General features: G+C 32.0%; 1 protein-coding gene across 6 annotated transcripts in view; it reads right to left on the bottom strand.

Annotated features, from left to right (window-relative positions):
* Positions 1-25,494, bottom strand: part of Rim2 (replication in mitochondria 2) — a 430,077-nt gene that overhangs the window by 335,174 nt on the left and 69,409 nt on the right. The window contains exon 2 of one of the 6 annotated variants that reach the window (XM_089595618.1): positions 17,527-17,834. The exons of the other annotated variants lie outside the window; for them this stretch is intronic. Coding sequence (XP_089451744.1) covers positions 17,527-17,552 — 26 coding nt within the window. The 5' untranslated portion in view covers positions 17,553-17,834. The remainder of the gene's footprint in view (positions 1-17,526; positions 17,835-25,494) is intronic. 6 annotated transcript variants of the gene reach the window in all.

Genomic DNA, 25,494 nt, shown 5'->3' with positions numbered 1-25,494 from the left:
CTTGTACGGAAGTGTGTAAAATACATGAGCAATAAAATATTTATTTTAGAAACTGTGTTTTCAATCGTCATTTCATCACATACAATTTTGAGTGTGCGCTTGTAAATCATAAAAACTTATTCATTCGATATCTTAACATTACATGAAGTTAGTACCGTACAACCCAATGACCAATAGCTGGGTCATGGATTTCTGGCCACGTAGAGAAGTTGAAACTTCGACCTAACCAAGGTGACCAACGATTGCTATACTAACCTTACAGTAATATTATACAGATGTACGTATGTAAACACAACCCAGCATCACATATAAATATATGTATACAATACATATGATGCACTGCGCGCATTGTAAAAAGACATGTGCAGTACACAAACTACTAGGACTCACTGTGATACTGGAAAATTCTATACTACTGTCACTGAAAGATGTGGGCTAGCATAAGGATAGTCTGAAAATAAATGTGACTAGTTGCATGGAATAAGAGGGTAGTATATTATTTTTTCATCCTCATCGTTTTAGTTACAACTTTAAATGTAAAATACATCCCTCCATGCGTAAGTCCCTCTTGAAATAAAGATCCAGGTGTGGGTCTTGGAACCGCCAGCAAAAGTGGAACTTACAACTCAAATGTCATTGAACTGAGAAAATTAGTTTACGACTAATATCAATCAGTCTTTAAGAATCCAGTATTAAAATAGTAAAAAATTTTTATTATTATTACGTATTCGAGCACGCACATGCATAAAATACATATACTTGTACATATTACTTGTGTTACACGTGATTCGCGCATTTGAAGTACTTCCATACGTGCTGTGGCATATGAATTAATACTTGTACTGATTGCTGGTCATGTAATTCAGAACGAAACAAAAATTTTGGGGTCCAGCCCTAATAACGTGTGGGGTCGATATTATTACCGCACCACAGTTGTACTTGATGGTATGTTCGAAGTGAGTGTTTTCTCGTTGCGCCTTCGGTTGGCAGCCGTTTCTCTAGTTAACATGATTTTAATGCTGCACTTTTTTCAAACAGCTCATACCTCAACTTATTTAATGGCATATTATTTTTTTTTGGAAGCATACATAGCAGAGATTAGCTGTGCGCCACTTTTTCTCATTCTCTTGGCATTGGCATTAAAATCGTAAAAACGTTAATCAAAGGATTTATTGATACTCAATAATATTACGAATTTATTTTTTCCTTGATTAAAAAAGCAGGAAGTAGTATATGTACTAGTAAATACATAAATAAAGCATACAAATCTTTTTCATTTCATATATTTTAAGCTAGCTGTGGTACATACTTTTTCTGTATTTTTAGATTTTACATTTATTAGTTTAATCCTGTATTTACTATAACTAAAGATATGAATATCTGACGTTCATCTACGCATCATTGCATTTAAATTTTATATTTATTAACAAAAATGTACAACGTGTATGTAAGAGCTTTAACAACATTAACAATGCGATGAAAACCATAGTGATTGATTAAAAACATTAACAAAAATGTTATGGAAAAGTATAGGTTGGACGTACAAATAATAAAAAAAATTTTGTTTACAAAACTAATGCAACATTTCGTTTTATGTAGCCAAGCTACCCCAAACCGGTTGGTGATAACTTTTTTTGCGACCACAGGAACCCAAGATATCGATATTTTTTCAAGCATGCCCGATTTGAAATGCCCGTGTTTATTTCTCGTGGCACCTAATGCCAGCTGTTCCTACTTTGTTGATAAGATCAATATCGCTTTTAACATTCGTTTAGCAACAATATGTGGCACTGAAACAACAAATAGTATTTTTTTACCGAAAGAATAAATATTCAAGTGTAATCCCTGCAAATTTCAATCTCTTTAATTGTAAAATGAAGCATCAGGAATTTTTATAAAAAAAAATTATTTCTGCTTCCATTGCAATTGGTCGTAGGGTAAGCTTTTTTTTGTAAATTAGGCAAAAAATTCTACCAATCAAATGACAAAAGTTTCGAAACGATTTCATTTGTATTCATTGAATTATTTCATTTTACAACTTAGCACTTTTTTTCTCATTAATTTACAAAACCCTGGTTGCAAAAATGTATTAGCTATTTAAAAGGTCTGAAAGTGCAACTCTTAAGGAAAAGAATGAGTCCAAATACAACACTCTACGAACAACCAAAGAGATAATAATTAAGTTTCATGAAGTGCTTTTTTAATAAACAAATGCATTTTTGCAGCAAATACAGAAAATATGCAAGGAAAATTCCAAAAAATATCACTTATACTGCAGATCAAAGCCTACAAGCGATTAAAATTTGGGATGGCTGGATATAAAAATGTTTGATTAAAACGTTATTGAAAAAACATCGATTTTAAGCAATTTTTTGCATTTTGTAAGAAAACAAAAAAATCAATTGGGACTCAACTGGTCAGTTTGTAAGTCTTTTTGTACTTAAAAGTTCTTTTTAAAACATTTTTTCTAAATAGTCAAGAAAAAATTATAATTACAAAAAACTACATTTTCGCTACATTACTGGAAAATAAAAAAAATCTGCAACAGTTTAGCTGTTGGATTTTAGGTTTATTATTATTAAGAACGGAGACGAACCAAAATCCGTCAAAATTTTGCAGTTAGCATTTTTTGTTTTTTGTTTTTTTTTAACAAATCCCCCGTTTTCTCGGTCAAATTGGTGACTTCAGTTGGAATTGAAAGTAAGGAATCTATACAAAAATATACATTGTACGTTAATCTTGATGAAAGGTTAACGACCATCGAATTGAACTCAAGAATTTAGCACTTACTCAAAATGTATCATATTCTTTCAACTGATTTATCAAGTAATTCGATACCACGAATACGACGTCAGTTTTCTGTTGGTGACGTATTGATTTCTTAGTAACCTGTTTGATTGAGCACCATATTGATTTTGTTGCGTGCATTATGAGTCTGTTATATTATTTCAAACGCTCGTCTTTATGTTCCTGCATGGCAAATATAGTAAAAAATCAGTTAAAAAATTAAAAGTTCAAGGCAAGTACGGAGTATTATATAAGAAGTCATTAAAAATTATTAATATATACCAACAAAAAAAAACAAAATAAATATCAGTACAAATAACTTTTTTCTAGATTTTCTGAAGCTTCAAAATAAGTGATTTTCGCTTCTTGCATTTTTTAAAGAATGTTTCATTTTAAAATTTTTGGTAAACATTTGATGACCAATTTTTTTTCTTTATCTAATAAAACGAAAAAAAAATTTATTTTTACTCTTACGTAGTGAATCACATAAGGTGTTACATATTTAAGATCAGGTGGTTCTTACTCTATATTTATTATAATATTTTGAGTGATTTTTAAAGGAGACTCTATACATTGAATAGAAAATACGGTAATACTAAAAGAAAAAAGAATAATTAAAATGTTAGAAAGAATTTCAATGCTGAAATCAGTCATCACTTAAATCGTCAATTTTGCGTTGATCCCATGTGAAATTTATGATGATTTAGCATTAAATTAGCATTAATTTAAGTTGATAATAGTATTTGACTTCGAATTCAAGCTTTTCTTATGGTAGTGATTCAAAATCATCAAAATGGCAGTTTTTGATGTTTCAAAATGATTTGCTCAAAAACTTAAAAACTTATAGTGATTATTTATGAAACATTTTTTACTAAAATAATCTAAAGAATAAAAAAATTTATCTTTAGGCTAAAAATATACGTTTTTCTTTAAAAAAGTATCACTAACATGTAACTAATGAAAAAATGCAAAAAACACTAATATTGACCATGTAAATAAGGTTAAAACTCATCGTATACGAAAAAAAATATCGAGAACAGCCATAAATGGGTGATAAGCATGTTAGAACAAAACATAAGCATTAGTGAGTAAATTTCTGTGTTGTAATAGTTAAAGGAATTATTTGTACTTTTATTTAATCAGGGTAAGTATAGGCAGGATTTTTTAAAGAATTTATATTCTAGATATATTAAGGTATGTAAAATCAATGAAAAGCTATTGAAAAGCTCAAGATTAACCTTGTTGTTTTATTAATGTTTGTTTAAATTTTTGCCCATTTGTCACTATTTAAAAAAAAAAAGAAAAATGTACAACTTCATGTGATTAACAAAGTAAACGTAGAAATAAATTCTATCCATTTTATTCATGAAGAAAAAAATCGATAGTTTCATCTAACTCATACAGTTAAAATAAAAAATTATTTTTAAAAATGCTATCACCGCAAACCACTTATTTTGAAGCTTCAGAAGATCTAGAAAAAAAGTTATTTGTACTGATATATATTTATTTCTCTGCTGTTATGTATCAAGAATAAATAATCATAACCTGAAATTTTTAATTAAAAAATGAGAAAGTTAAATTTTCGTCAACTATTTTGCAATTAGCTGCAGGGTGCGACAGTTTAATGACTTCTTCAATGATATTTCGTGCTGGCTTTAGAATTTCAATATTTTAACCAACTTTTTCTTCTACTTACCATGTAAGAACGTGAAGACAAGCGTTTGTAATAATATAGGAGACTTCTAATGCATAAAAAAATATGGCAGTTGATTAAAAAAGTTACTGAAAACTTAATACGTCACTAACAGAGAACTGGCATCGTATTCGTGGTATAAGGCTACTTAAAAAATAAGTTGAAAGAATAAGATAATATAAGAATAATATTAAGAAGAATATTTTTAGTTAGTGCCAAATTGTTATGTTCAATTTGTTGATCGTTGATTAATCACCTAAATTAACGTATAATGTACATTTCTGTATAAATCCCATACTTTTAACTCTTAACTGAAGTCGCCAAGCAACTTTAAATCGGTACCTCGAAATTGGAATTTATTCTAGGAATTGGATTTTTTTTAGCTTTTGTTTACACTTAAAAGAACTCCCTCAAATATTATACAGAGAAAATATGAGCATTAAAACTATTCGTGTCAAGAATTGAATTTTTTTTTGTATTGAAGAAATCAATTTTAAGAGTATTAAAAACATTAAAAAACGTAAAAACCACAAGACCAAACCACTAAAACTTTATTTTTGTATATTTAACGGATATCTCTGTTGATTTGTAGGTGAAAAAAAAGTATTAAGATTTGAAAATTATAAGAATGCGGTTTTTGGAAAAATTGACAATTCTTAATGTCAGTAACTGAGCTAAATACAATTTTTTTTTTCTTTAACAGATGTGCATTTTATTCGTTTTAAGAAGATGAAAGAAATGCGCTTCACATAAATTTTAAAGATTTGGGAGGACAAAGTTGTAAGTGTTTTAAGAGATGTTAAAATGTAATAACATGCTTGACTGATTAAACTCGCAGGGGCAGCCCTTTTCGAAGAAACCCTATCGTACATGAGCTTGTTTTTGGCAGCATTTTCAAAATATCAGAAAAAAAAAAAAAAATAGAAAAAAAAAAAAAAATAAAATACATGAAAAAACCGCAAAAAGGACGATTTTTAAAACTTAGAAGAGCGATATCTTGGCTTCCTGGGTGTAAGGCGGGCTTTAATTTTTTCTGGTATACGATTTAATTGAGTTTTATAATATACTTTAATTTTAACTCAATCCGTGAATTATTGAACAATCATACAAAACATTGTATCAAAATTATTTTATCTTAAACGACGTAAGAAATTCCTAACTATTGAAAGAAACTCCTACCGATTGAAAGAAAATTATGGAGGGCAGGGACGCTGTACGTTTTATGCGCACAAAATTACGATGGTGATCTGCTGGGGGGAACGGATAATAGTTTTTAGAACCAGGAGGTGACTTTTACGATGCCATGAATTATTTTAAGGAACGGAACGGGGCAGACCACGATCAGCGCGAGGAGTCCGCTTTTGAAGGCAGTTTTCGCGGTTAATGGGGTCTGCAACACGTCGCGCCTATCAGAATGTAATTGTCCCCGTGTCAGATCAATGTTTTGTGTCAAGCCAATTCATAAATACACTTGGACTAAGTCGTAGGAGTCTCTCTATTTCTTTTAGCTCCAAGCTGGCCAGCCAAATTAAAAGAAATTAGCCGAAGCCCATCAATCGATACGTAATCGTCTAGCAAAAGCACACACATGAGCATACATCTTCCCAAAAAAGTCTGTCAAGTCGCACAGATGACATCACATCGGTACACACACGACAGCTGCGCAACCCATCCCCGATAGCGTTCCTTAAAAAAAGTCGTTTAATTCCTCGGGGTCACGTGAAATTCGTGTACAGCTGTATGCAACGAGCCGAACCACTCAGCCATCAAGAATTATCAAGCAGCCGATCAGTTTAGACGGAGTGCAAAGAGAGACTCTCCGTCTCCCAAAGCGTGGCCTAGGCCCCAAAACGAAAGGGAAGGCGTGGTCGTCTTCTGTGTTGCTTTGTCAGTTCGTTGAATACAAAAATGTCGATTACCAGCCAACTTACGTATGTCCATCTACGGTAACTGAGTCTTTTCTGCCTAATCGATGCCCATCGGTTCTTCTACCTATACAAGCTTTAGGGCACAAATAATTTTTTTTCCCCCTTTTCAACGCTAGGTTTTGTACGCCATTGGCTAAAGTGTTTTTGAGTGAAAAATCAATTTTGGGCTGATTGTTTTTATAGTTTTATGATTATATTCACAAAATGGTACGTACGTGACAAAAGTCCGCTCACCATTGTCCATGCGTTTGGTATAAATGGACAATTACCTAAAACAACTACTTACGTTTTTAGTTGACGTAAAAACGATTCTAAAAATAAGATTAAACAAAATTTTTCTTCTTACAGAGTTTTTTTTATACAAAATTAATACAACTATTACATTAATAGTTTTCAAAGTATGTCCTCTTATGTCATTACAAGTATTTTTTGAGTGAAGTACCGTTAGCCTGAAAATGATATTTCTTGGGGATCTTGAACCGATACACCGGCTCTACATGAATACGAGAGTCCAGACACGTTGCGTCTGAATAAATCTGGCATTTATTCAGCCCCAGAACGGCCGACTGTTACTATTCAGCTTTTCAACGACTTAGAATGAAATTCGAAAGCCAAACCAGTTATTTAGCGCCTAGCATCTGCCCCTCCAACGTGAGCGTACACGTTCACCTCCACGCGTACAATATGCAGTCACGTATACACATTTAGGTGTATTTCAGTCCGCTGAAAGTGCTAAAAACGCCGAAGTGGATGTATGCCACACAAGGTAAGTCAGACGTTCGGTATGTGTACAACGTATGCGGGACAGAAGGGGTGATGAGAGCAATACAAGTCAGACAAACGCGGCCTAAGATTTATCCAACGTGTATTGGCTTCCAACGTCCGAACAATTACGATGTTTGAAGTTTTAACGTAGATACTTTATAACGCGTGCATGGTAGACGGTGCATATATCGACGCCTCCGACAAAGAAACATACTTGACGCCACGTTACAATGCTAATGTAAATGGTGGCTGACCGTCATGTACGTTTCTTCGTCGGAAGCGTCGATACAGGGGTGCATTTGTATTGAGATGCTTCCGAACCATAGAGATATTATAGATAGAGTAGGCAAGCCTGTAAGTGGAAGCGTTAACACGTTAAAAAGAGATGCAACACTGAGCTACCTTTTTATCTCTCTCTGTGGTCGCTGCTGATTGGCTACAGACGTTTTACGTATATGTTGGCATAGACAATCAGTAGCGACCACAGAGAGAGATAGAAAGGTAGCTCGATGTTGCATGTCTTTTTATCGTGTTAACGCTTCCACTTACAGAAGAATCGGTGGCGTGCCTACTCTATCTATAATATCTCTATGTTATTTATTTTTTTCGAGGCATCAGATGAAAAAATACATTTGTTGCTGTCTTCTAGAACGAATGAAAATATAAATTTTTACATTCAAATGACACTATCTTGAAGTTAACTCTAAAAATATGCTATGTACATTCAGTTTTCGTTAAAATAACTACTTGCGTTAAATCACTTTGTAACTTTAAAGAAAAAGAAATTCTAAGAATTTTGAATCAAATCTGGTTTTTTCCTCTGTATCTAAGATTGACGAACTTTTAACTATTTATTTAAATGCAACAATCAATTATTGTTGAAAAGTTGGTTGAAATTAAAAAAAATTTATTTCTATGGCATTAAAGCTCTATGTATTCTTGACAAAATTCCATTAGAATTTTAAGTTTTACTTTTTTGCAAGCTTTATGCGAGCAAATAAGTTTTTTAATTTACATTTGAACTGTGGCGTCATTTTTGAAATAAACAAAAAAGCTCATGCATGGTTGGAGATACTTGTAATAGTACTTAATCCTTTATTTTTGAACACTTTTAATGATAAAAAAAAAACTACACATACTTAAAGATTGATTTGAAAACAAGAAATTTCACGTTTTTGCAGCATTACATTGCAACGAACAAATTTGCACATAATTATAATAACATGAATGATTGGAAAAGTTAATCACGACTAATTTTGTATACATACTTTTTTGTATCAGACAAATAGGAAAGAAGTTACAAGCCAAAATGTAAAAAAATTTCTTCATTTTTCACAATTTGTTAAACACCAACTAAAGGCAATGCATTGGTTGGATAAAACTGTTTTTCTCAACAATTACACTATATTTGTTAGTGATAATAGTGATTTCTCTAATAAATTACCTTGAACATTCTTTTCTATTATACGTTTCGTAAAAAAGCATCTGGGAATAGACGTTCATATTTAATGTTAGCACATACAAAACAACAGAAGATCAATATTATGTAAATCTAAGTAGATAGGACCAAAGAGTTTTAATGGCTTAGTGGTTAGCATGCTAGCCTCCTAGCCATAGATACTTAAGGGTGGGTCGTGGGTTTAAATCTTATCAAAAATCATTGAGATATTTTTCTCGAGCATTTTCGATGGGATGAGTACCCAGGATGCCGAAAAACCACTCATCCGATTTTTATAACTAATAACCGACTTTTCTGGAGCTGTCTTAGCCCCCAGGAGCTTTTTTTCAAAGGAAAGCCAACACCTGGCCAGCTCTAGGGGTACAAGTCACTACCGGTTATAAAAAAAAGTCGGTAGAGCGATTTTAGAAGGATTATTGGAAAATATCTTTCCATTAAACTTAATAATAGCTGGAGTATGCTTGAGACGATCTCTGCGCCCTGTAAATAGTATCCAGTAGGATAGATGAACGAGTCGTCTGAGGGAAACTTTTCAAGGAGCCCACACGAAAGACTCGCACACCGTGCGGTTAGGGAAAAAAAATTAAAAGCCAAAAAGGTCTTTGATATGGCAAAAACTGAAAAGAGTCTTTTATAAGTCCATGAGAATCGTAAATAGTTACAGAAAAAAAATTTGAGTGTACAACAAGTATTTCTACTTCTCCAAGGTGACTAACCATTGGAGAGTAAATATCGTTATGATTCACTCTCGTACGTCTCTACTCGATGATGCGATATCTCGTCTCTCCCTTCACTGGATCTGCCTGAAAAAGGGATTCACGTCTGGGTCAAAGGAGCAATAGAGCGACGTTGACTTTCACCTTAAATATTTATTAGAATAGAAAAGAGAACACCTCTTTCGGTCCTAATTACAATTGCATAATCCCTCGATCGCAACCAAGACACCAGTACTGCGCTCAGAGAGGTACGATATCCGCTTATGCGCACACACACAAGCACTTTTAGTCTCTCTTTCTTCTCCTCACGACTCTCAGTCAGGGCCAGGACTTCTCAGAGCAGCTGACTGTCCAAGCACACACACATACAAGCTGGGTTCGACCTCTAGGGCCACGGCGTGAAGCGCTGTCCCGGCCGGTAAAGGTCACAAACACTCTCTTAGGTACGCGCCGTTTCTCTCTCTCTCTCTCTCTCTCTCTTTTCATCAGAGATTACTGTGCTTGGTGTTGTCCTGGACAGTGAACTTACACTCAGAGCTCATTGCACTGCGGTTTCCAGGAAGTGCTTTGGCACATTATCGTGTCTTCGAAGATGCAGAGATTGTTTGCCGGTGGATACTCGGCTGCTGCTTGTCAAGCTGCTAGTTTTTCCTCATCTGAAGTACTGCGCGTCTCTTTTCTTGGGCATCTCTGGTGAAATGAGACGCAAGCTTGAACGATGCAAAAACGCTGCACTGCGCTTTGTAGATGGTACGCCCAAGTGGCATCACATCACGCCTGTGTACAAAAAGTACTCGATTCTGAGTCTGGAAGGTAGAATTAAATATGTCACCATTTGTCTACTTGTCTCGGTCATGCGCTATAGGGTCCCGGGGTACCTTGATGTCAACATCAATTTTCGAGCTGCTCGTGCTGAGTACTCTGAAAGGTCGTCCGTATCTGACCTTATAGTTCCCTGGGCCAGAACGGAGTCTTATAGATGCAGCTTTGCGGTGGGAGCGGCGAGATTATGGAATAATCTACCAGTCAGGCTTCGGAAAAAGGCTGATTCACCCAACTTCAAGATCGACCTCTTGCAATATTTGAAATCAATAGATTTGCGACTCAATTGAGGGATGTGATTTTACAATTAATTATTTTGTTTATTTACTGCACTCCAGTATTGAATCTTATATTATTTTTATTCAAATTTTATGTTAAATTTATCTATACTTTTTTCTTCTCTTATCTTAATTACTAATATGCACTAGATTAGACACACAGCTTGAATCTCAAACTATGTAAGCGGGCCTGCATGCCTACTATTTCCGCCAAATGTAAGGCAATGTATTAAGCTTTGGCTATTAAGGACCCTGAGTCCTTAGCCTCAATAAACTATTCAATTCAATTCAATTCAATTCTCTCCTTCACTCAGTCCCCATCTCTTCCTCACATGCTAGCCCAACGCGCCAGTTGACTTAACTTAATAATTTACTTTACTTAAGAAGCTCACCGGTCCTTTTCAGGTTCATTAGACGTCGAACGTCGAAACTACCTTGCCAACAAATATATTACAACCTAATAAAGTTGAAAAAATAGCCTTTAGGGCTCACAAGAGTCTTAACTATGCCAAAAGTCACAAGAAGTCGAATTAGAAGTAAAATTTTAAATGCATCTTATAAATACAGTTTTAGGCATCAAGAAAATGACAAAATAATTTATTAACTGAGAGATCAGCTTTTCACTATAACCATCATAGTAATCTCTTGAATCTTTCAGATTTTTAAATAGGTAGAATATGTACTTGTATTTTTGTTGCGATAAATAACGTAGAGATTAAGTTCCAGGACTTTGTTGCTCTAGTAATAAAGTTGTGAGATAAGAGAAAAAAATTATTTAATGACAAATTTTTTGTGAGCTTTGAATCTTTACAGCTTAAAAGAATAGCCCTTTTTGTAAATTATACGGGAGAAACTGCAAATCAACGGCCCTTTAAGGTAAACGATTATTTTACGGCGTAAGAAACGCACGGTACTTTTCAGCAATTATATTTTACACTTTTTACAGCTGATTATTTGACTAAATTATTTGTGTGGATTCCAAACAAGTATAATTTTTATAAAAAGATTTTTGATCTGAGAAGTATCAAGAATATATGTAAAATTTCTAACTGACAACGTTTCACATTACATGTCAACACACTATGGTGTTCCATTAAGTGAGTCTTGGGCAAAACCGAGACTGGGGCGTCGCTAGTATGGTAATAAACTATAGTGCAACGACAATACTACTACATTCACGTACACGAAACTTTTCTAAAAAGAGACCTATGCATTTTCTACAAAATTAAACACACATGTTTGTGATTAATTGAATCGAAACTTGATCTTACGATCTCCTGCACACAAGCCAAGTTTCATACCCACTCTACTATGAGCGGACTCAATATTAACAACTCGATTACTTCTTTAAGTGTAGTTCGTAACTTATTTTTAATTTAAATATTTATGTACCGTTTATGAACTTATTTGGTTTGTAATTAGAAGGATACATCAATGAAATAATTATTTATTGAATAAACTAATTTTTTTAGTTAAATAATTTTTTTCAAACTAAAAATCGAGTATATTTTAGCAAGGCAGCTTTTCTATGTGTTAATAACAATTTATTCATTTATTATTAATTTGTTACTTTAACAGTAATTAAATAATTATTCATACAATATATTTGTTTCACATTCGTAAATTTTTTAAACACTGTTTTTGTATTATATGCATTCAGTTGCTAAATGTAATTCCGTTTTACCCTTTGACAAATTATTTATTCATGACTAAAATGATTTTTTATCTCTACGGACGTTGATCACAATTGGAAGGGAAAGAGTTCAGAGGAGTAAGAGGAGCCCAAATATATGTAGCAACGCTAATAATTGTTTTTCTTTTATGTATATACTTATATACACGCTCCTACGCATACTTAAACCTTTTTTTCTTGTGTTATTCAAAAAAACAATTTTTTTATTTATTACAAAATTTTAAAGATCGTTCGAAAAGGTATGTATCATACAAAAAGAATTGGGAGATTTTTACAGATTATAAAAATGTAATTTTACGTAATTCATTCATAATGTTACATGTAAAACTAAGATTTCTTAAAAGGAAACATTTAGAAAAAAGGCACAGTTAATTGAGCTACAATTTTTTGTGGGTATATTTTCTGCTACTTCAATATACGTTTGATGGTTGAATAATATCTGTCAAAACACTCTATGTGTGATGGACGTCCTGAAGGAACATTCCCTGGCATTTAATACCACTCTTAGTGAAAAGAAAAGTGGTACTACATGATGGTTTTTCCTAAGTTTTTAGTTACAATTATATTTTAGATACTAAATATGGTATAGGATTAAGTGTGTGAGTATATGTGACAGATGTTAGCGTGACGTTAAAGATGTCATTAGCGTAGGCGATAGGAAATTCTTTTAAAATCATCAGAAGACTTGATAAAAGAGCACAGTCTTGTACTGGCTAGCCTATATATTGTTTACATTGTATTGTGCAGTAATATGTTGTTTGCAATCATTCATTTATTAAATATTAAAATATTCATTGTAACCACACGAATTAAGTCTACTCATTTTTACAAGAGTTGTACCACTTTCGTACGCAATATCGTTTCATAGAAGGTATATTTATATTGATAATAATACTGTCTGCCATATAATTTCATAGAAGTATAACCTCATACTTAAGTCACCAGGCACCTACCATCTACTAGTTTATTTTTTTATTGATATTTCTAAGATACCATTCTAAGTAAGAAATTTCAAAGTTTTTCTACTTAAAAAAAAAGAAAAAAATTTTTATTTTTTTTATATTTTTGAAGTACTGTAATGAATTCGACCTAAGCTTCTGCAAGCTTTGTAGGATTACGTATATGGGTCGTTGAACAAAAGTTGCGATATTTTATGAAGACTATCTTTAAAAATGACCGATTCAACTATTTTAAGTCAGAACTTTTTTTTTGGATAGTGTATACCAGTTTTTTTATCATACGTTTTTTGGATCAAGTCCATAAAAATTTTTACGAGGCCGTAAAATTGAAAAAAGAGGCCAAAACGTCATCATCGCAACAAAAACAGTTGAAAATTTCATTTTCTGCGACTTCCAGTGCCTAAGCGTTGATTTATCAATTTTTTTGTTGTGTACTATTTAAAAGTTTGTGGTGTCGAGCATTATTTTTAATAATTTACAACTAAAAACAAAATTTTTTTTTTTAAGTACGGGACATTGTTTTTGTAAAGCTTACTTTTGATACTTTCAAATTGCGCACCACAAAAGATCTAATTTGGCTTAGTGATTAATTTTTAGACACTTGGAATGAATCGTTTTGCATTAAAGAGTGTACGAGAACACAGTTAAATTTTTTTAGACCGAAAATACGTTTAATTTTGATGTTCTCTAAATTGTCTAACATACCAACAATTATTTTGTTACTATCAATTGTCAGTTATCAAGTTGTACAAGTCACCGTGAGCTTATTTCATCTATACATTTTTTTTATCATCGGTCGCTTTACTTTCACTATCTTTCACGATCTTTGACATAAGCAAAATATTTTTTCCTAATTTTTGGTATAAAATAAACATTTTTTAAATCAATGTAAGACTTATGCGAAAGGTTACTAAAATAAAATTTTATTTTTTGTATTTTTGCAGCTCCTTTTTTTGTTTTGCAAAATTACTTCTAACAGTTAGTTTCAATTTATATATTCACTAGAGAATTTATGCGTCTTTACAATGTGCTCAGTACTACCACTGTCTAATAAGTAATCTTGCCACGTGACCGAAATTTTTCTATTGCTATTGTCCCATTTGTACTGTCTATTATTACATGTAATGTAGTTGACTTAATTTTAGATTTATTTTCTGCTCTTTTTTTTGTTAGATATTGGCGATACTTTAACACATATCTCCTTTTTTTGGCTCTGGTTATAACTCTTCTATAAGCTTTGAGTTCTTTTAATTCTCGCTCAAACTCTGCAAAAAAATTCTTCTATTATTTTCTAAAAAATTTTAACTTAGCTTGTTCAATTTTTTCTCAATCAAGCAGTACTGTAGGTTTAGTCATATACAGTTTTTCCAATTATATGAATTGTTTGTTCTACACTGTGTTTGCGATAATCGCTTATGTATTAAGGTCACCTTGATTTTATGTGGCTTCTGAGTTTGCATTTGTTATGACTCTGGTAGCGTGTTGTTTACATTCTTTACAATCTAGTCGCATCAGCAATCTAAATTTTCAACTGCTAAAATCTTCTTCACCGAAAATTACGATAACGTCAATTTTCACATGTCGGCCTTTGTCTCTCACGTATTTTCAACTCTTCTAGAATTTTCTTTTATGTAAGTGTTTCTCTAGTTAATTTCACAAAACTTTTTTTTCAATATTCCAAGAATTTGTCAACACTAAAAGCTATAGCAGGATAAGATAGTTAAAACTACACTTTTCTGGATTTTACATTGGAGTTGACCATTTAGAAGTACTTGAGTCAGAACCCTTTCCAGCTAAATTTTAGGCTCTTTAGGTGCTAACGTAGACCACCTAATCTCAAAAACGTGTGGTTGCAAAAAAATTATTTCCGCTCGATCCGCCATTTCAAAACATTTTTAAAAATTTAAGAACGTGTGGTTTTATAACACAAATACACTGATTTTTTAGATTTCATCGATTCAAATAAAGCTTAGAAAAAATTTTGAATTTTCGAATGGTTTTTCAGGTTATGTAGGTATTTTTTTGCTAACTGCTAAACAAAAATTATTTGTATATTTTTTTCGGCCCTTTCGAATTGCGGTATTTGAAAAATTATTTACGCCCCAGAACATATTTATAATTCAGAAAAAACCATTTTTCTCAGTATACAATCCCAAAACCAATGGAGAAATGAATATTTATATTTTTATGACTATTTGTTAAAAAGTGTGAGTTTTACTTGCCATAACTACAAATTTTTCGTTACTAATCATGCTCAAAAATCAAAATAAGAATAAAAAAAAAATTAAGTTTCTAGAATATTACCTTAAAAATACTCATCCAACAGATCTTAAGACATTGCAATTGCTCTACAAATTTTTTTTTCTTTTGTAGGTGCAAAGGACCGAGGCCTTTTTAGGTAAAGAGTTATTTTATTTATTAGTAAATCAGACTAATTAGTAATTTATTTCTATGCCGATTCATTTGTAAATTAGTAAAAGTGTGTAAATATTTCTTATATAAATTAATTATCCTAAAAGAATTATTAATATCTTTGAGATATTATTAACATATAATGAAGTTACATTTCAAAATTTGTAACTAATTAACGAAATTGACAATACGAATAATTTTTGAAATTAATTTATAAAATTTTTAGTCCTTCTCACTATTTTCGTTTATTGCACGATCAATATCTAAAGTTTTGAATAATTCCAAAAGAATATTTGCTGGTCTTATAATTTTTTATCTGTATCAAGCATTACTAAGATAATATATGACTGCAGCAATGTGAGAACAAGATCCTACATCTCATAATCTATTGACACATGTACATGTATTGTGTAGGATATCCCTGTATCCAATTGTGTTAGGTTTATATTCAACGTAAAATTAGTTAGTTTTTTTTTTTGCCTGGACCTTAATAATACTTTTATTTCTTTAGGTTTTATTTTAATTTATTCCAAATTTATGTTGTTACCATCATCCATTAATTAGGTTAAGTAACATATGGCTTGACCTTATTAATAGGTTCTCGAAGAAAATATTTTTAGATCTCTTTCACTTGACTCTGAAAAGTCAATAATTTTATTAGATGTTATCTTGATCGAAGTAATGAGCCGTCAAAACCATCTGTCTGTCTCAGCTTCTATTGCTGAAGTATTTTCATATTTATGAGCATTTAACATTCTTTCGATGATTATATTTTGTACACCATCATCATCTTTATCGATATTTAAACGCTTACCAACAAAGTTATTGAGAAAACATGGAATTATACAATATGCCCCAGCTTTCAGAACAAGTTTATTATTTAATTTCTGGCGAAGAAGTTTGTACTCATTACCCAGGATGCCATGAACAGCCTCTACAGCCCATCTTAATTTTGTTACGTAACAAGATTCATTCACTTTAGTTTTACTCCAGTTTGGTCGATTTTTCTTTAAGACAGGCATGAGAACCTTCAAATCAAGATTTTATAAATAAGATACCACATTCCTAAAACCTCTATCTACACTGCAAATATCATCTTTTCTAATGATAGTTCTTATACTATTTGAATCATCTATTCCTTTCTTCATGATGCTTGCATCATTTTCTGTGGCCAAAAAAGTACCAGGGAGATCAACAATGAATACATCTGTGGTGCAAATAGTAAAAGGCTTGACCAAAGGATATTTCTTGTGACCTGAATATGATTTTTGTTAGTACTCAGTCTTTTCACTCTTTACATGAGGTAGATATGTTCCATCAAAAACCAAAGCAAGCTCGGTTGTCAAATTAAACAATTTTGTTGCATAAACGGAAGTGTGATCACGGACAAAATGATCCTCTTTTAATACTTTTCACACCAAAATACTTAGGTAAGACATCTTTTGCAAATGAATCAATTACTGACTTACAAAAATTAGAAACTTTAATTTCGAAAACAGATGAAATAAAATTATTCGACGATGCAGTTCGTAATTTAAATAAGCAAATAACTAGAGCTTGTATGACGTCTCTAAAAGCTGATGATTTCATGGAAACTAATAATTTTCTTACCTTTTGCAATTGATCAGTCGAAAGACTAGTAGTAGAGAATACTTATTTTTCGTTAAGCTCTGATAATTTTATTCTGTCTGAAAATGTTTTTGGAGCTTTATCTGAAAATTTCTTTAAAAATAAACATATTTTATCCACAGTTAAAAAACTAGTATTACTGTATACGTGTAGGAGTTTCAGGTCATCATAAAAAAATTGTTTTTTAATTAAATGTTTAGCACAAACTCGATTTCCATAAGGAGGTATGATTTTCGTTTCCTTAAAACACAGCAGTCTTGCAATTAATGGTACAAGAGTGAAGTTATTTTCACTTCTACAGATGCAACATGTTGTATGAGAAATAAAAGTTTTTAGAAGGGACAACTCTATGGTGGATTTTTTCCTTAGAAGTTCTTGTAGTTACCTCAAAAATGTCTTAGAACTTGCCATTTTCAAACTTGACTGAGTGTTTGTTGACTGACTTCCATCACTGGTTTCATATTCTACTTACACACTTGATTTTTTGTGTGCCTAAAAAAACAAGACTTCCACACTTATCGCAGAGTATAAACCCAGTTTTAATATTATCCTTATTCAACTGCTTACAAACAGCTTCGATCTCACTAGCTGAATTAATGATTTTAATCTGAGCTGACATTCTACTGAGATTTCGCTTCAAGCAATTGCAGCATTGATCAATTGCATCAAATTCGTCCATGTTTGGTGCAAAAACTGAAATGGCAAATATTTAAAATATATTAAGAGATTATAAAAGTAGTTACAAAAAATACAACTAATTAAAAAAAAAAATAAATTGTTTAATAATAGATCTTTTCAAAAGTCACGAAAACATTATGTGATTATCACGAAATGAATGAATTTGATGTCACATAATTTTTTTTTTTTTTTTTTTTTTTTTTAACCAATAAATGTAATGAACTAAAAACTTTTGATAAAATTTTCTAACAGAAAGCTAAGGGACACCCAACAATTGTAATTTCATACAATCAATTGTCTGCTAGTTTCAGCTTCATTTATTTATCACACTGACGCACAGTGGGGCCAATCGAGAAAAAAACGTTCAAAACTACCTACAGTCTTTGAACCGATTTCTGATTTTTTCTCACAGTTCTTTATATATATATATATATATATATATATATATATATATATATACACACAATCTGCAGCCAAAGACAACTATAAGACATTAATAGTAAGTTGAATGAAGAAAAAAATGAAAAAAACTTTGTCGATTATGGCTGGTGGCACGCGAGTGAAGAGCATTTCTCGATTACACCCCCCCTGGCAGACTTCTTCCTACTAGCATGGTGGTAGTTAAGCCATGTACTTGACTCAGAAAACAGTATTTTTGTACCGATTATGTAGTCAAATTATATGTAATTCGGAGGTAACACTTCTTGTGCAATTCAATTGTGTAATGTATTTGTCTCATGAATTTTAATAAAAATTAAAACGTAAATAACGATATAATGTACATAATTAACTAACTTTTCATAAAAATAACTATTGTTTATAACATTGTTTTTGAAATGTCACTTCTCGGTTGTATAATCACGAAATTAGTGTTCAAGAGATCGAAAAACGTGAGTAAGCCTGTGCAAGAACTTGGATATAAAACAAGTTATTTATTATCAATGTCGTGTGAACTACTGAATTAAAGGATTTTAAACGCTAAAAACATACACAATTGGGGGCATGTTACGTCAAATCTATTCATTAAAAATAGTAAAACCGTTGAAGAACATTGAAGTATAGCGTTGAAATGAACGTTTAAGCTTTCGTGAGTTCCAAGAAAACTGTCAAATAAATGTATAAGATGCAATTGAAAATTTTTAAAAACGTGATTTTTTAAACTTAAGGAATTGTTTACTGAAAAACTACGCATCGTAAAAAAAATCATGGAAATGTTTTTTGCTACTAATACGTTTTTTTTCTTTATTTTGGGTAAAAAACAGACACTAATTAAATTTATTTTTATATTACGGAAGTAATCATTATTATGTGTCTATAAGGTAAGAAACTCAATACTCGATCAAAAGCAATTGCTTAACCACACACAACACCAACACAAATTAGTTTTAATTTAGGACAAAGCACCGAAAAACGAGGAAGATGAATGGATTTTCAGAGATGGTTCTTATGTTCGAACGCAACACTCTGCCACACGAAATTAAATCATGCTTCACAACCAAAAAATTCAAGCCATACGTGGCTTCTTCTATGCAATACTATAAATGCTTCGGCTTTTGATATACAGCTATATGTTGAAGAAAAAAGGCGAAATGTATTATGTGTAACCAAGATCAACATGAAGAAAGGAGTTGTGATATTCCAGTGTGTTTGTGTACAAATTTTAAAGAAGCACACAGGAGAATAAACTCTAATTGTGAGATGCGTAAGGCTGAAATTAGGATATAAATCCCTAAGGCTTATGATTCTACGAAACGCATTGAAGCGGCATCCAGTGCAGATCAAAGAGAAGCCCCTCGTACAACAAAAGAAAATTATCCAGCCCAAAAAAACTGTCCGAAGGTAGAGTGTACTAAAGAAGTACAGCAAAGTGATGTCTGAAACAATCAATTAAACGTAAGAAAACAACCTACAGTAAGTAGCCAATACAGAGCCAGCTACGTCAGAAATGACCTTATCTGATAATACCTAATGAGCTTGAAGGTGGGCTAGATCCTTATCACACATTTACACAGTTCACACCATTATTGGGGGAGGGGGGTATTATGACAGCTTACTGCTAGTGGGCGACTTTAACAAGCATTATACTTTCTGGAGTAGTAACAAAATATACACACCATATACAATAACTTGGCCTTAAACAAATTCTTTTTTTAAACAATAGACAAGTCACCCCTTTTTATATTGAAAACGATGAAATTAATTACTCTAGAACTGATTGAATATTTTTATGCATAAATTTAGCCTTAAATACTAACTAGAACATCATTAACGACTTCGTGGGGACTGAGTTTTTCATGTTAGATATTGAACTAAACACATCTCTAAACTTTGACCATAGGCTAAACTATATATACATTTTCAAATAATTATAACTTGATAATTCCTTTGCAGATTTGAAAGAGAGCCATCGAGAGAGAGGACCGTAACAAGGTTTGTAAAAAAGCCTTTTTGAACGAATTTCGTATACTATTTTTTCGTCTGAGAATCCAAAATCAAGCGGCGAAGGTACTATTTTAAAGTTAGAAGACGGAAAAATTTTTTTTGATACTTGCAAAAACTTAGGTATCATAATCTTAGTCTATCAAGAACAATATCTATCAACTGTTTCAGAAGTAACCACTTATTTCTTAATAGCAGTCCACACAAATATTAAATTGCAAACCATGTACATGTAAGTGTACAAGAAAATCTAATACAGTAAAGCATGTATCCTTGTGTTGTGAATTTTATGAAAACAAAAGAAAATAAACAATAAAAAGAACTTCACTAGGTCAACCTGTACTGCCCCTTTCTCATAATATCTTTAAAAAAATATAATATCATATAACGTTAATTAATGAAAACAACAATACAATTAATATTATTACAGAATTCATTACAAGAAATGGTACTAATATCGACACCCCGGACAAAGACTATGCCTTGCTTCGAGGCCTGGACGAATACTATACCTTTTTCCGGAATTCGGACAAAAACTATGCTTTTTTGTCTAGTCCAGACGATAACTATGCCTTTTAGGAATCCCGGACAAGGACTACAATCTTTTTTGAATTACAGACGTAAACTATGCCCTTTTGTCTAGTCTAGATTAAAACTATACCCTTTGTTTTTAGTCCGGGTGAAGATTGTTCCATTTTTTCTGAGTCTGGAAAATGATGTTGACCTTTTCTGAAGCCCAGATGAAATGAAATTCATTTAAGCTTACTTTAAATTTGTGTTTGCAATTAGATATGCTCGTATAATCAAAAATATTAATTTAGTGGCTGTTGTCTACAGTCATTATAACATGCACTTTACGAAATCTTTTAAAAAAGACCTTCTAAGAATTAAGATTATGTGTTGTTTTTTTGTGAAGGCATCTATGAATTTACGTGCATGTGAATCTCAATGTGAAGATAAAACTTATAACACAAAGACTTGGACCCAAGTATCACGAAATCTTAAAATGTTTTTTTTGTCTTAGGAAAAGTACAACACAAAAGAGGTCAGTAAGTAATATTTGGATATTTTCTAGCTTAGTTTTAGCCCAGACTTGGAAAAAATGGCGAAATTTTCGTCCGAACTAGAAAAAACGGCATAGTTTTTGCACGCACTTCAGAAACGGGCATAGTCTTCGCCCGGACTCGAAAAAAGGGCATAGTCTTTACCTGAGACTTGCAATCAAAGTAAGTGGGTCTAGTTATAATACTCTCAAGCGGATAGTCGATCACCATAGTCGTTTACCTGCATTTTATTAAGAGCACAGATGTTAGCCATGCAGCTGGGTATCTCAACTACCGACAACACTCTTCCTCAATGGACAATTGTTTTACGTCAAATAATACCTTGAATCGCCTAAATTATCAAGTGCCACAAAAACAGGCCTTCTAAACGCCAACGTCTCTAGGAATACTTAGAGCTATTCAGCCACAGCATAATCTGCTTCAACGCTTTAGGGTTTTGTGGCAGTTTTTCCGACCGACCTAGTGCTACCAGAGCACATTTTGCTACAACAATAAGCCAGGAAAAACAATTTTGAAGAGTCCGGGCAGCTACATTGACTGGGAATTTAATCAGTCTTCTTCTCAATGGTTCATTCCGATGGCATACCGGGTGAGAAGGTTCTTTCCAGACTCAGTTCCCCGACTAGTGGTGAGCAGTTGGTTATCCAGGGAACGGCCCGACGACAAGATTTTCTTTGGCCAGCGGCATACCTCTTTCCAGCATGATCTTCGAACCCAAAGAGAGTCAAGCTACACGCAGACCGCTCTCCATCATTGAGAATAATAATAAGGCATGACTGAAAGTATCACTACTGGCTCTTTTCAGGTCCATGATTATTCTGTAAGTTTACTAAATAACTGGAAAGTGTAACTGCTTCAGAATTTTCACTGGCTCGTTTTTTACAACTTCAATATTATTTAGAGTTTACATCCACAATGAAGCACCACTCAGTTTTCTTGAGCAAAAATTTTTTATTTATGTACTAGTCAATATTTCATCTCGTCATGGAGACCTTTTCAAGTCTCTCACTTTTTTACGCAAAAACCTGACGCACTACAAACCAACAGTTTTATTTTATACAGAAACCATGTTATAAATAAAGGAGAGAAACTTTTACGATAATTATTACTTATGATAAACCGTAGGTGGACTGTTCACACCGACGAACAAACAGGCAATGAAACTATAAATGACCATTAATCTCATCGGTTGTTTTTAGATCCATTTAACCTTATACTACCTTGCCAACACATATATTTTGACAACTATTTCCAAGAAATGATTCATCCACTAAAAAACTTCATAAAGCCAACCACTATTGAATCAAGTCAGTCATTCACTGGCAGACGTCACGAGCAAAGTTGTTCATCGAGAGGCCGGAAACCTTTTTGAAGTTGGCATCGTAAAAATAGCATACACATAAACAAAACATGAAATAATTAGCCGTGAATAAAACGTAAATAAGCCGTGAAAACAAAAATTAACCTCAAAAACAGAAACCCCAAAATCAGTTTGTATGCTAGCTTCAAAGAAAGTTAGCATGCAAAAATCGTGAAATCAACTGGAAACATCTTAGAAAATTCTAATTAGACGCATATTAGCCACTGGCGATATCACCCGAACGTAAGAAAAATTTTTTTCCAAATAACACCTATCTTCTTATCGGTGGCTTGCCAATCTTTGTAAAATCAAACCTGATAGCTCCCGTAAACTATAATTGGGCTCGAAAAATTCTGTGATAGTTGCCTTCATTAACCATGAAAACCAAGAATTAAACGTTAATACTGAAACGCCGAGAATAAGTTTGCATACTAGTTTTTAATGAAGATAGCAAGCAAAAATCGTAAAATTAATATGTTTTACAATAGAAATAAAGATTGAACAAGATTATAAATTCTCTTCTTATAATACCAAGAAACTCTACGAAAGCTTACATGCATGGCAACGGCCATGTTCTGTCTTACCCAATTGCATTACTGTACAAACTACAAAGCACACACACACATCATCTCGCACTCACAATGCCCATGCTGCATAACAGATGTTACTACTTACGCAACTAATACAAATTTACTTCTAATCCACACACCTCTTTCAATAAATATTACAATCTTAATTTTAGTAACTACTTTACATTCAACATATTTCTAAGTCTTTCGAACTTATTTCTGCCTAGAGCTTTGGTAAAAACATCTGCTACATTTTTTCTGAATCAACTTTTACAACATCAATTTTCTATTTCTCATAACTTTCGTTTACAAAGTGATGAGTTTCAATGTATCTCGATTTTTTAGTAAAATTTGTAAATGTAGCTATGCTCAACGCATTAGAATTATTATCACACATTTTAATTGGATTGCAAACTTCAATTTTCAAATCAAACAAAAAATCTTTTATAATTTTTAATTCCCTCACACCTTCAGACAACGCTACACACTCACTCAGATTTTGTTGATGATTTTGTAACACTATTCTGTTTTCTAGATTTCCAATAAATTACATTTCCATACAATCTGATTACATAGACTTCCATCGATTGTATCATCAGCCCGATCAGCAACGACAAAGCAATCAATAATAATCTTATTACAACTCTTTCCATAGATTAATCGTCAATCCTTTGTAAAAAATAAATACTTTAAAACTTTTAAAGCATATTTAAAATGTGTTTTACCATAACTTTTTTTTAATCTACTTAAATGATTGACACTAAAGGTAATGCTAGGTCTAGTTCCCACCCATACATACAGAAGACCTCCAATTCAGTTTCTTAACTTAATGTCATCATACACTGATTGCGCTGCTTCTAATTTTACTTGTTCCATAGAAACCGCATACAATTTTAAATTTTTAGTACTATTTTTTTTTGCTAATGTTTGAGTATAGTTTTTCTAATCAAATATCATTTTTCCATTTTAATAGTCATAATTGATGCTAATACTAATATAAGTACTTATTATTCCTAAATCTTTTATTTGAAACCGTTCATGTAAAAATCGTTTTACAAAATTCAACTTTTCTTTATTTTTACAGCAAATTCATCTGCTTGATAATTTAATTATTTTGACAACAATAAAAAAGTAATTTATTTAAAGTTTGCATTCTTGCAACTGGCGAATAAATATCATCAATTAAATAATATTGCTGGTATCCTCTTACGACTAACCTGTTTTAAAAGCATCATTAGCCTTTTTAGTACAAACCCATTTAAAATCTCAAGTTTTTTCAATTATTCGATTTATTAACAGGAATCCAAGTTTTATTTTTGTTTAAACAATCTATTTCTATCGCGGTTTTCCAATTTTCAAACTGATTACTATTCATCATATCATTATAAGAAACAGATGCTTATTATTTGTATAATTTACATAAACAATATTACTATATACAAAATTTTGATCTCTTTATCTCTCAGTTTTCTTTCCCTGGTTGACCGTCTTATATTAAAATTTTTATTTCCGTCATTGCCGTTTGTATTTAAATCGCTATTTTTGTTAACAACATTGTTTTTATCTAAGCTAATTTTTACTATGTGATTTTCTGATTCTAAACCAATACAATTTGTGCCATCCGCGACAATATCAACGTGTCTTGCAACTACTATTTTATTATTCAGCAGAACTCTGTAACCAACATTTTCATAACCTAACAAAACTCCTAAATCTGCTTTTGTGTCATATTTTTATTTCTTTTTCCCTCTTATATTTTCACAACATCTCTATTTTCATAAATTTTGAAATTTCTTATACTAAGCTTTTCCCCATGCAAAATTTCAAAAGGAGTTTTATTTTGTTCAACAGTATTAGTAATAATTCTATTTTTAAAATAAGCTGCTGTATTAACTATTCCTAGCCAAAATCTATTATGAACCCTTGCTTCTTTTAAAAAATATCTAGGCGTATCCGTAATATCCCTGTTATATTTTTTTACCGTTCCATTTAATTCATGTGCATAAGGTGGACACGGTTCAATAGATAAACTTTTCTTGCTTGCAAAATTACTTATATCCTTATTTATATGTTCCTGTGCATTATTACATCTCAGTCTTTTTATTTTTTTTCTTATCTTACTTTCAACAATATTTACATAGTTAACAAAACAGTTATATACACTTTAGCTACTTTACTGTAATCATCGATAACATTTGGAAAATAAAATTGAGAAAATATTTCTCGCCATTCGAACCTGTAAA

This window comes from Copidosoma floridanum, unplaced genomic scaffold (assembly GCF_036245765.1).
Source record: "Copidosoma floridanum isolate Cflo_tuat_1 unplaced genomic scaffold, Cflo_Japanese_pri ptg000026l, whole genome shotgun sequence".
Taxonomy (NCBI): domain Eukaryota; kingdom Metazoa; phylum Arthropoda; class Insecta; order Hymenoptera; family Encyrtidae; genus Copidosoma; species Copidosoma floridanum.
This window is presented reverse-complemented; position numbering and strand designations above follow the sequence as displayed.